At 41.5% G+C, this 13,788-nt stretch overlaps 1 protein-coding gene across 1 annotated transcript in view; it reads left to right on the forward strand.

The window, feature by feature from the left end:
• The window catches only part of LOC117522089 (vasoactive intestinal polypeptide receptor-like), a 105,869-nt gene that overhangs the window by 21,701 nt on the left and 70,380 nt on the right, over window positions 1–13,788 (forward strand). Inside the window, exon 3 of the mRNA XM_034183466.1 lies at window positions 3,687–3,800. Within this exon, the coding sequence (XP_034039357.1) occupies window positions 3,687–3,800 (114 nt within the window). The remainder of the gene's footprint in view (window positions 1–3,686; window positions 3,801–13,788) is intronic.

Consider the following 13,788-nt stretch of genomic DNA (forward strand, 5'->3'; position numbering starts at 1 on the left):
TCCAATTAAGATCAGCGTTTTGACCCAGTTTGCACAGTTCTTATCAAACTGGACATGTTCATGTGCAGTTTTTGGACAGAATGTGTTCTGTCTGGGGAAGCCAGGCTTGTGAGCAGTCTTACTTTAAAGGGGTCATATTATACAAAATAGTTTTGGGTCAGTATTTAAAGGGCATCACTTCAGTTAATGCTGCCTTGAAAATTTTAGGCTATATACGAGATTATAAATCATTTATTCCAATTCTTTGACTTGTGCGGGCCCTGATAAAGGTGATAATAGTAAACAGCCAGAGTGCATCAGAAAAATGCACGACAGATTAATCACCATTTTATCCACAATCATTACATAACTTTGGGGACCGACTTTTAATTAGATGAAGGTCACTCCGCTCCGTCTGTGGCCACTTAGTTTTATGCTCGGCTTATGACAGCACATCAGTCTGCGTTACTTTGTGTATTCGGAAAACCCTCCCCATCAATTAACATCAATTAAGACTGAAAAGCACACTGTATTAATAAATATATACCTTGAGAGATGCATCCAGTGGTTGGTTCACTTGTGTGTTTGCACAGAGCAGCCATTTAGAATCCCACCTGCTCCAGTTCCAACATCGCTGCCACCTTTCCAAAAACAACAACAAAAAAGAAACAAAAAGGAATCCTAATTATAGGAATAGATGATGGTCAGTAAAGATTTGATTACCAGTCATCACGTTTGTGTTGCTTTCATCTGTCATTTGTCTATTCACAGTCATAGAAGGAATTACAATGACGTGACGCGTTGGGTGGGGCCCACACCACTAGCGGACCCGGCCCCACGAGGGGGCGTTTGGAGGCGCCGCCCCCTCACGTCATCAACCTCGCCCCCTCGGATGTGAGAGTTATCAAAAATAAAAATAGAAAAAGAAATACTGGAAAATATAGTGCCTCACAGTTTTGCAGATTTTTTTAGTCCAATTTTGCATGTTTTTTTTTTTTTTTTTTTTTTTTTTTTAACAGCGCATTGTGTTCTGCGTCCTCATCAAACAGGCCGGTCGCGGCACCGCGAAGGGAGAGTACGCGCATTGTGTTCTGCGTGTCTGTTTATAAGAATGTTCTCGCCCAGAAGAAAAAAGAGTGCCAACAACTACCCATAACTGTGTTCTTCACTTGGAAAAAGACACCTGCACCGAGGTGTGAGTGGAAAAAGGCGCGACAGTGGCGCGGCACCAGGACGAAGGGGCCCGATCAGAGGAACTGTGAAATGCTGGTCAGTCACTATTAATAATTTCTTATGTGTCTAACTTCGTAGGTTGATCGTTAAAATTTAATTCGTTAGTTCTAAAAGCCATCATAATTATTTATAGGAAAGCGTTCTATTTTTATTTCTCAAACAAATGTTTGGGCCTGAAAACAGGTTGGTCTTATTTTTCTGCTAAGGTTTGAACTTTGAGTGTTTACACACGAGAAAAGTGAGAAAATTAAAACTCTTTACTCTTACTCAGTCAGTCTCTTACAACGGTGTAGCCTAAATACGAGGTCTGTTATAAAACTATCCGCCCTTTTTATTTTTTTCAAAAACTATATGGATTTGAATCATGTGTGCTTTCATCAGCCAAGCTTGAACCTTTGTGCGCATGCGTGAGTTTTTTCACGCCTGTCGGTTGCGTCATTCGCCTGTGGGCAGGCTTTGAGTGAGCACTGGTCCACCCCCCTCGTCGGATTTTCATTGTCAGGGAAATGGCTGAGCGATTGGAGCAGCGCTGAATCAAATTTTTCCAGAACCTGTGAGAGACAGCCAGGTGGAAACCATTCGGAAGATTCAGACGGCTTTCGGTGAGGATACAATGGGTGTCACACAAATTAAGGAGCATTACAACCGGATTAAAGACAGCCCACAGCAGTGGTCCACCCCTCTTGTCAGATTTTTATTGCGAGTAAAATGTCTGAACGATTTGGAGCTTTGCTGCATCAAATTTTTCCAGAAATTGTGAGAGACAGCGAGGTGGACACCACTCAGAAAATTCAGATGGCTTTCAGGGACGATTTTATGGGGATCACACAGATTAAGGAGTGTTACAGCCGGTTTAAAGACCGCCCACAGCGGCGGAGGGCGCGCCGCACTCCGAGCGGCCATCAACAGGCTGAAATGACCAGATCATTTCCAAAGTGAAGGATGTGTTGATCCGGGACGTCATCTGACTACCAGAGAAATTGCAGAAGAGTTGGACATCAGCACTTTTGCGGCACATTCCACTGTTACAGGAGATTTTGTAATGAAAGACATGTGGAGGAATTCGCGCGTCGGGACGGAGCCGCATGGCGCAAAGCAACGCCGTGATGAAGCCTCACAGGACATGTTCTGGCATGTCCAGCTCATCCACAATTTCTCGGATAGTCACACGACTGAAAAGCCACCAGAAGCCATCTGAAAGCCATCTGAAAGCCGTCCTGTGAGACCAACACGGAGGTGCTTTTGTCCCGCGCCATTTGTGGCTCTGTGGCGCATTCCTCCGCTCCTCTTTCCATGAGGAGCGGAGGACCTCTTTACATTTTACTCGCAATAAAAATCCAACAAGAGGGGTGGACCACTGCTCACTTAAAGCGTGCTCACAGGCGAATGACGCAACCGACATGCGTGAAAAAACTCACGCATGCGCACGAAGGTTCAAGCTTGGCTGATGCAATCACACGTGATTCAAATCCATATGGTTTTTGCAAAAAATAAAAAGGTCGGATACTTTTCTCACAGACCTTGTGTATATATATATATATATATGTATGTGTGTGTATGTGAATATATAATATAAAATTCTTGCATGGACTTTGAGAACTGATGTAGTTAATTTTGAGGTGCTGAATCCTAATCTGAGCTCAGATTTCCTTTATCACATCAAGTTTCTTTGCAGTCTGCATGTTCCCTATTGATTGATTACACAAGAGTTGCCCATTCACTCACGAAATGCAAACAAGAGCTGTAATGTAGCTTATGGCGCCGAAGAGGTGTGAGAGGCTGCAGGTTTTGCTTCAATGCTTGATACGAGAAATATGTTTTCATATCTCAAAAATGTGATGTAATTGGCAACAACTAACACCAGATTTGGATTTAGTGCCCCCAAATGATATTACACAGAAATTTCCATTCATCATACAGTTTATTCACAGTATAGAAAATATTAAAAAGTATGAAATATTAAGAAACAATACAAATGTATGTGCTACTTTAATAATATAATTAATGCATTTACTCTGGCTTATTTATGGAGGACCAAACACATATTTAAATTGCGTTGCCACACTCACAACACCACAGGTCAGGCAGATAGCTGGTCTATTCCCACATCTCTAATATAACCATCTTTCTGCTGCAGCCAGGTGAAACGTGGATGTCCGCTTGGCCTTCTCCAGTTCCTGGGGTCCTCAACACTCAAGCACCTACTTGCTGGATCATGCACAGAGAAACATGGTCAAAATGTCTGTGGGGTAGTCACAGATTCTTACCTGCCTCACACTGTGGAATTTGGGAATAAGCACCTGTGCTGTTGGGTCTCAGAGTATATATAGGACACTGTATTTGCTTATTTTATGTTGTTTTCCAGAGCTATTTTTGTTTTTACCATGTCTTTATTTAGTTAATTGACTGGCTCAGGGTCAGCTGAATCATTGACTGACTGTGTCTACCTGTTTGTGTCTTAATGTATTTTTCAGGTTGTAGGAGGATGTGGGATAAGGTCACCTGCTGGCCCAGCGCCAATGTCGGAGAGGTGGTCACCATCCCTTGTCCTAAATACTTTGCCTACTTTTCCAAAGATTTCCACACACGTAAGAATGCAGCTTTCAAAACAGAAGGGCCTACATCCCCAAATCATAAAAACCTGGGATACAAAACAAGCAATTTCATGTTTTGTCTGGTCAACTTATTTCATTTGTTAATATTTATCCAGTCATGCATTTAAGGCAGGGATCTGCAACCTTTACTGTCAAAAGAGCCATTTTTGTCCTGTCTTCCACAAATAAAATTCTTCCGGAGCCGCGAAACATATTTGACCTTTTGAAATGAATGAATAAAGATAACACAGCTTACAAAGTTTTTCTATATACAGTTCAACTGTATATTTACAGTGGGGCCAAAAAGTATTTAGTCAGTCCCTGATTGTGCAAGTTCTCCTACTTAGAAAGATGAGAGAGGTCTGTAATTTTTAACATAGGTACACTTCAACTGTGAGAGATAAAATGAGAACAAAAAATCCAGGAAATCACATTGTAGGATTTTTAAATAATTTATTTGTAAATTATGGTGGAAAATAAGTATTTGGTCAGCCACAAACAAGCAAGATTTCTGGCTCTCACAGACCTGTAACTTCTTCTTTAAAAAGCTCTTCTGTCCTCCAACCATTACCTGTATTAATGGCACCTGTTGGAACTCGTTATCTGTATAAAAGACACCTGTCCACAGCCTCAAACAGTCATACTCCAAACTCAACCATGGCCAGTTGACCAATTGTAGATGTGCGCCAGGCTGGGAAGAGTGAATGTATAATAGTCAAGCAGGTTGGTGTGAATAAATCAACTGTGGGAGCAACTGTAAGAAAATGGAAGACATACAAGACCATTGATAATCTCCCTCGATCTGGGGCTCCACGCAAGATGTCATCCCTTGGGGTCAAAATTATCATGAAAACGGTGAACAAAAATCCCAGAACTACACAGAGGGACCTGAATAATGACCTGCAGAGAGCTGGGACCAAAGTAACAAAGGCTACACACTACGCAGAGAGGGACTCAAATCCTGCAGTGCCAGGCGTGTCCCCCTGCTTAAGCCAGTACATGTCCAGGCCCGTCTGAAGTTTGCTAGAGAGCATATGGATGATCCAGAAGAGGATTGGGAGAATTTCATGTCGTCGTGGTTGGAGGAAGAAGAATGCTGAGTTGCATTCCAAGAACACCATATCTCCTGTGAAGCATGGGGGTGGAAACATCAAGCTTTGGGGCTGTTCTTTTCTGCAAAGGGAACAGGACGACTGATCCGTGTTAAGGGAAGAATGAACAGGGCCATGTATCATGAGATTTTAAGCCAAAACCTCCTTCCATCAGTGAGAGCATTGAAGATGCAACATAGCTGGTTCTTCCAGCATGACAATGATCCCAAACACACCGCTCGGGCAACAAAGGAGTGGCTCCGTAAAAAGCATTTCCAGGTCGTGGAGTGGCCGAGCCAGTCTCCAGACCTCAACCCCATAGAAAATTTGTTGAGGTAGTTGAACATCCATGTTACCTAGCAACAGCCCCAAAACGTCACTGCTCTAGAGGAGATCTGCATGGAGGAATGGGCCAAAATACCAGCTACAGTGTGTGCAAACCTGGTGAAGACTTACAGGAAACATTTGACCTCTGTCATTGCCAGCAATGATTATGTTACAAAGTACTGAGTTGAATTTTTGTTATTGACCAAATACTTAATTTCCACCACAATTTACAAATAAATTCTTTAAAAATCATACAATGTGATTTCCTGGATTTTTTTTCTCGTTTTGTCTCTCATAGTTGAAGTGTACCTATGTTGAAAATCACAGACCTCTCTCATCTTTCTAATTAGGAGAACTTGCACAATTAGGGACTGACTAAATACTTTTTGGCCCACTGTATATTTATTTAATTGTTGGTTTTGTTTTGTTTTTTTACAACCACAAATCAGAAACCTTTTTTTAGAGACGGTGGCACAAACAAAAAGACAGGAGGCAGAGCTGGAGGTGACAGAGCTGAAGATGTTGTGATTCTCTTAGGGAGTGATGAGAATTGACAGGATTAGGAATGAACATATCAGAGGATCAGCTCAGGTGCGATGGTTTGGAGACAAAGTCAGAGAGGCTGAGATTGAGATGGTTTGGACATGTGCAGTGGAGTATATAGGGAGAAGCATGCTGAGGATGGAGCCACCAGACAGGAGCAGAAGAGGGAGGCCAACTTTCAATTTCAATTTTCAATTTATTTTAATTTATATAGTGCCAAATCACAACAAAGTTGCCTCAAAGCGCTTCACACAACCTTACCAACCCCTAGAGCAAACACAAAGGTGACAGTGTGTTATGTGTCGGACGCAGCTCGGAGAACCGACCAGCGTTTGAAGGACCCAGTATGAAATAAGCAGAGCACGGTACAAAGGCTAACTGAATTTAATACATAACAGTGATAATACAAAAAGGTGCGGTCTGGCGTGGTGCGCTCCCAGCAGCGCTAACGGTCCGGAGCCAGAAGCTGTTTCGGACCCAAGGACCCCGCCGACACCCCCCAGGTGGCCGCAACAACCGAGTCTGTGAAAGAAGGAACCATTATGTGAGTCCACACTCTACACACAGAACACTTAAAGGTGTACAAACAGCAAACACTTCCTGGCTTGATTGCTGATCAGCTTCCAACCTGCAGGCATGGAACATCCAGTTCACAAAACTCCACCGCAGTGGAAGCTGATACATGACTAACAAACAGCTCAATACAATAAGGTGTGAGGGACACCACATTTACTGACTGTATAACTGTTAGTCACAAAATCTAACGTACCTCAGGAAGTGTGCTGACGAGCATGAGACCTCACCCCCTCCTCTTTCACAGACTGTGCATCAAACCTGGACGTTTCTCAGCATCCGCTGCTGATGAGATGGCTCCCGAGACGACGATCTCACCCGTCTGGTCACAAGGTTGAGTCTCTGGCAAATACACACTGTGCACTCCAGTCTTAAATGCCAACATGCTCCAATCCATCCAGATGCACCTCAGCTGTGAGTCCTGACGAGTCGCAGGTGATCAGGGTGAGGTCCTGACAGCCTCAGCAACACAGCCACTCAGTCCCAAACGCACGCCACCTGGGAGGAAAACAAACAGACAAAAAAACCGGCAGCCAGGCCCCCCCCAGCCATATAACACAGTGGCAAGGAAAAACTCCCTCTGATGATTTTAGAAACTTCAAACAGATGAGACTCAAAAGGGTGACCCTCTGCTTGGGCCATGCTACCGACACAATTTACAAAACGAATATACAGGAAATGTTGCCAGTGCACAAGACAGGAGCAATGCAGAAGAAGACACCACTCCCATCACTGGATGGAGCCGCACCTCAAACAGAGAGAAAAAAAAAAACAGAATCAGGCATCAGAAAGACAACAAATGCAGTATAATCTGTCAGCAGCAAGAAAAACAAAAGAAATACTAAGGTGATCACCAGGCAGTAGCCCTAAGCTTCACTAAAAGACCCAGACCATAGATAAAGTTGAGGCTGCAGCCCGCTCTGTTTCCTAATAAAATGAATTAAAAGAGTAAAAAGCATAATAACATACTATGCCAGTATTCTAGCCATACGAAAGGGAAAATAAGTGCGTCTTAAGTCTGGACTTGAAAGTCTCTACAGAATCTGTTTTATTGACGCAGGGAGATCATTCCACAGAACAGGGGCATGATAAGAGAAAGCTCTGTGACCCGCAGACTTTTTATTCACCCTAGGGACACAAAGTAGTCCTGCACCCTAAGAATGCAAAGCCTGGGCGGGTACATAGGGTTTAATTAGGTTAGCTAGGTAGGGAGGTGCTAATCCATGAATAATTTTATAGGCTAGTAGCAGAACCTTAAAATCTGATTTCACAGGGACAGGAAGCCAGTGAAGAGATACCAAAATGGGTGTAAAAATCATTCTAAAGTCAGTTTTAAACAGAAACTAGGCCGTTTTAGGTAGAAACGAGGCAATAATTGGTGACTACTGATGCTCCGAAATGAAGTAGGCGCAGCAGCACGTCAGAATCAGATGTGCTGCTGTGCAGACGCTCTGATTGGTCCCCCGATTTTTATTATGAAATGATGCTAAATTTATGTGGAAATGATTGTTGTAGAAAAGCTTCAGATATCTGTCGCTGAGACAGATGATGGATGACTGGAGTGCAGTTTTAAACAGAAACTAGGTTATAATTAGTGACTCGCTGCCAATGCTCTGAAATGATGCATGCGCAGACCAATTTTTAGGGGGAGCTGTTTGGTCGGTGACACCGATACATTAGCTGCTTTATCACAGGGTGTGTGTTTTCTTATGTTTTATTTAATTGACAAGTTGTGAAATAAATTATGCTATTTTGTTTGCGAATTAATCTTAACACAACTATATTACTGACCTGGGAGTTGTTGCTCTTCCTTAAAGGTAAATGGAATGCATTTCTACAGCTAGGTTTTTCATCCATCGCAGATGCTCAAATGGCTTTGTCATGATGTCTCACATTCATTCATTTATTCATTCATTCATTCACACTCAGTCACACCTGTAGGTCAGCATGCTGCCATGCAAGGCCCTCAGCTACACTCTGGGAGTAACTTGGGGATAAAGGACCTTAGTAAGTTTCCTGTGTCTTACTCTTACTGCTACAGTTTGTGTGCTGCGCTTGCAGAGTGTAATTTGTCCAGGCTATTCGCTCTATTGACGTTTCAATTCCCGCAAAACCTCGGAGAGGTCGCCGCGCTGCGAGATCTCGGTAACATTGAGAACTGCATTAAGACGCTCTGATCACGCTGCAATTTAATCGCTGCATACAGACAACACCATTAACATCGCAACATAAAACTATTTTTATATTGTGCCTAAAACTCTCATGAATATATTCTCTGGGTTTATAGATGTTGTTGTGTTTATTTTATGTAAACATGCGAGAATCACAGGCTGTCTCCGTTATTTTCAGTGGGAGCTGCTGTGAGCTACAATCACTTCCTGATCATGTTGTTCTGGGGGAAAGTGAAGTTTGCTCTTTAACGTCTTGATTATTGTTCTTTACAACACTGTTTGTCCTCTTTGTTCCACACTAATATATATAATATGTCTGAAATTTGGTTTGCGTTTATTAAATTCCACGCAGATTAAATGTAACAGACACGGATTATTTGTTAGAATTGTTTTAGCAAGTTTTCAGGGAATCATGCAGCAGTCTCTTATTAATGTGATGAAAAGCATAAAAAAATACATTTTGTAGTATAATATTCATTTACAACTGTCATCGTGTTGATTCTCTATATGTTGTTTACTGCAGCAACTCTCTGGCACGCAAGGGATTATGGGATACGTCAATAGGGCGAATGTCAAAAGCACCATCATTGTGAATTAGCACAGTTATGTAAGAGCAATCTCCTAACATCAGAAGGTTTACATTTGGCTGATGCATCGAAAGACAGAAAGAGAGTCACAGACAGAAGGTGGAAGGTATGTCAGAAAATTATTCATCCGATATCATCTCCTCAGATTAATGATCCATTGATATGCGTATGTAATAAAGTGCCTCAAGGTAGAATTGTGCTGCTGGATCAAGCACATCTCATCTAGTGTTAGATTGGGGTGTAGGTTTGTATAGTTGTATATAACCCCTGGCAAAAATTATGGACTCACCAGCCTCGGAGGATGTTCATTCAGTTGTAGAAAATAAGCAGATCACAGACATGACACAAAACTAAAGTCATTTCAAATGGCAACTTTCTGGCTTTAAGAAACACTATAAGAAATCAGGAAAAAAATTGTGGCAGTCAGTAACAGTTACTTTTTTAGACCAAGCAGAGGGAAAAAAATATGGAATCACTCAATTCTGAGGAAAAAATTATGGAATCATGAAAAACAAAAGAACGCTCCAACACATCACTAGTATTTTGTTGCACCACCTCTGGCTTTTATAACAGCTTGCAGTCTCTGAGGCATGGACTTAATGAGTGACAAACAGTACTCTTCATCAATCTGGCTCCAACTTTCTCTTATTGCTGTTGCCAGATCAGCTTTGCAGGTTGGAGCCTTGTCATGGACCATTTTCTTCAACTTCCACCAAAGATTTTCAATTGGATTAAGATCCGGACTATTTGCAGGCCATGACATTGACCCTATGTGTCTTTTTGCAAGGAATGTTTTCACAGTTTTTGCTCTATGGCAAGATGCATTATCATCTTGAAAAATGATTTCATCATCCCCAAACATCCTTTCAATTGATGGGATAAGAAAAGTGTCCAAAATATCAATGTAAACTTGTGCATTTATTGATGATGTAATGACAGCCATCTCCCCAGTGCCTTTACCTGACATGCAGCCCCATATCATCAATGACTGTGGAAATTTACATGTTCTCTTCAGGCAGTCATCTTTATAAATCTCATTGGAACGGCACCAAACAAGAGTTCCAGCATCATCACCTTGCCCAATGCAGATTCGAGATTCATCACTGAATATGACTTTCATCCAGTCATCCACAGTCCCCGATTGCTTTTCCTTAGCCCATTGTAACCTTGTTTTTTTCTGTTTAGGTGTTAATGATGGCTTTCGTTTAGCTTTTCTGTATGTAAATTCCATTTCCTTTAGGCGGTTTCTTACAGTTCGGTCACAGACGTTGACTCCAGTTTCCTCCCATTCGTTCCTCATTTATTTTGTTGTACATTTTTCGATTTTTGAGACATATTGCTTTAAGTTTTCTGTCATGACGCTTTGATGTCTTCCTTGGTCTACCAGTATGTTTGCCTTTAATAACCTTCCCATGTTGTTTGTATTTGGTCCAGAGTTTAGACACAGCTGACTGTGAACAACCAACATCTTTTGCAACATTGCGTGATGATTTACCCTCTTTTAAGAGTTTGATAATCCTCTCCTTTGTTTCAATTGACATCTCTCATGTTGGAGCCATGATTCATGTCAGTCCACTTGGTGCAACAGCTCTCCAAGGTGTGATCACTCCTTTTTAGATGCAGCCTAATGAGCAGATCTGATTTGATGCAGGTGTTAGTTTTGGGGATGAAAATTTACAGGGTGATTCCATAATTTATTCCTCAGAATTGAGTGAGTCCATATTTTTTTCCCTCTGCTTGGTCTAAAAAAGTAACCGTTACTGACTGCCACAATTTTTTTTCGTGATTTCTTATAGTGTTTCTTAAAGCCAGAAAGTTGCCATTTGAAATGACTTTAGTTTTGTGTCATGTCTGTGATCTGCTTTTTTTCTACAAAATTAAACAACTGAATGAACATCCTCCGAGGCCGGTGATTCCATAATTTTTGCCAGGGGTTGTAGTTGATTTTAAGCATTACATTTGAATTTGGAATCCATTTCTGTCATGAAGGAAGAAAAAAGTGTTTTTTTTCAATGGCGCCTAACAAATCCCTACTGCAAGATGGGAAAGTTGCACTTCCTTGATTGGCCGGTTGAAGCTTGCTCCAAAAGGGAACACATTCCCGTAGGAGACCATGTTAAAATAAAATAAACATGTTTGTAGTCTGGTACAAAAACGGAAGAGGTTTTTGTCTCTCTATATAGTTTCCTTCTCCATGACAACTATGACAACTACAGTATACAGGTGTGTGTGTGGGGGGGGGGGGGGGGGGGGGGGGGGGATTTTTTCCAGAATTCTTAGTTTAAGAGGTTTTAACCAGCGTCTCTGTCTCTCAGAAAGTCCATAACTCGGAGTCCGCTGCCGACAGCAACTCATAGCTGTTGTTAGGTGGCTGTGTTTGTTTTGTTTGGAATATTTTATTACAAATACCTGGAATAATATAGATCATCTAAGCCATCCCTGCTGCCATTAGCCTGATCTGTTAAGCCCTATTAATGCACAATTACTGAGAAAAAAAGCAGGTCATTACTTTTAATGTCCACACCAAAGTAAACTGTTAGGAGAATCTGCAGATTGAATCTGTAGATTGTCCATGTTTCTGCACTGCATAGTAATGTAGATAGAACTACACCTCTGTAAATGTTACATTTCATTCTGATTGTAAGGTAAATTTTTTTCACAGTCTTATCTTGGAGCTTATCAAAGGCTGCACTGGCTCTTCCCATTCTGAGTACAATTTCCTCATCCACCCTTGCATTCTCAGACACAGTGCTCCCTAGGTATTGGAAGCTCTTGGACATGCGTAGCGTTCATTATTGATCGTGATTTCTGAGGCCATCGAAAGATGTAAGATGGCATTCCTTCCTGTTCAATCCCGAATAGCAAAATGGAGTAAATTCATTTTTCCCACAAAATTCTACTCACAACACACCATAGTGACAACATGAAAAATATTTTTTTGAAATCTTTGCAAAGAAAAGTAGTGAGAGATGTGTCTAAAGACCCCAGAACAACTGCCAAGACACTAGTGAATGACTTAATGAAGACAGGAATTGTCATCTCAAAGAAGACAACTGTGGGACAGGAATGGACTGTGAGGTTTCAAGCCAAGAATAACTCCATTTCTGCAGAAGAAACGCCTTCAAGCCAAACTGAAGTATGCTAAGGACAACCTCAACAAAGATTATGCATAAAGGAAGCATGACAATTTGGTCATATGAGACAAAACTAGAGCTATTTGGCCATAGAGACATTGCTTATGTTTGGAGAAAGAAGAGAGCTGTTTAATCCAGATTATTATTATATGGCTGCGATGCTACGTGCGCTCTGATTGACTGATTATGGTTGGATATTTTCCCATATCAGACCGGTTACCATGACAATTGGTCTGGAACGCATATTAACATTACAAACCAGGAAGCTAAAAACACAATTAGAAAAATAAAGTCGGCCATGACTGTACTCCATAAATATCTAAACAGCATCAGAAAAAACACAGATTGAAACCTTACCAGCTAACGGCCAGACCATCTGTTAACACAGTGGAGGTGAAGAAAGCAAGAAAGTAAACGGGTCTGGCTACGAGCCCAACACCGTCAGATACTGTAAGTTTGTGTGTGTGTGTGTGTGTGTATATATATATATATATATATATATATATATATATATATATATATATATATATATATATATACGAATTATTAACCTTGCTTGCTCGGTCTGATATTTCCCCGTACAGGCCTTTCGCTCGGTTAATAATTCTTTAGAACACCGTCCCCACAGTGAAACATGGTGGTGGGAAGATTAGTAGGAATCATGAAGAAAGAAAGATATGTGAAGATTTTGAAAGAAAACTAAGCAGCCGGCAGCAAAACTTGGTCTGGGTCATCGCTTTGTCTTTCAACGTGATAATGACCCAAAACATATATTGCTTCTGGTGCAGAACAACCTCCAGTAGACCAAAGTGAACATTATTGACTGGTCTGCACAAACTCCCGACTTGAATCCTATTTAAAATCAGTGGGGTGAATTGAAGACCAAAGTCCATGCCAGAAGACCGTCCAATCTAGAGGAGCTAGAGCGATTCACCAAAGAAGACTGGGCTGGGATTCCTCAGGGTCCTATCCCACTGGGCTGCGACTGTTGGAGAGTAGTTGGAGATGGAAATTTGCAGACAAACATGTGAATGAGTGACAAATCGCATTTGGTAGCTGACTGAATTGAAATTAATGAGACATGCACTAGTGCATGCCACCAGAATGTTGGCCGAAGGTTAACAGACTATCGCACAGACTCGTGGGTAAGATGTCTACATAGATGTTGCGTGAGTGCTGCATGATTGCTGCTTGAATGCCATGTGACGCTGACGCAAATGTTAAGCGCAGCCTTCGCACATGCACAGATCTGCTTATTTGTGCATGAATGCTGTGTGGCACTCTCACAGATGTCTAACTCCACTCACAGCTGAAATGATGGCATGTTTGTACACAGTGTTCAACTGGTATTATTCTGCTACTATGCTGCTATTATGTGAATAGAGACTGTGGAAATTCCCCTGACTGTACCCTATAAATAAAAATACAATTAAATGAATAATAAATAATAATAACAAAGCCTATCGTGGCTGCACAGCAGACAAAAAAAAAATACAACAGGAAGAAAACTGAACAGGGCACTCACCCACTTTAGAATGATTTCCCACAAGATGAAA

The sequence above is a fragment of the Thalassophryne amazonica genome, chromosome 12, assembly GCF_902500255.1.
Source record: "Thalassophryne amazonica chromosome 12, fThaAma1.1, whole genome shotgun sequence".
Classification (NCBI taxonomy): domain Eukaryota; kingdom Metazoa; phylum Chordata; class Actinopteri; order Batrachoidiformes; family Batrachoididae; genus Thalassophryne; species Thalassophryne amazonica.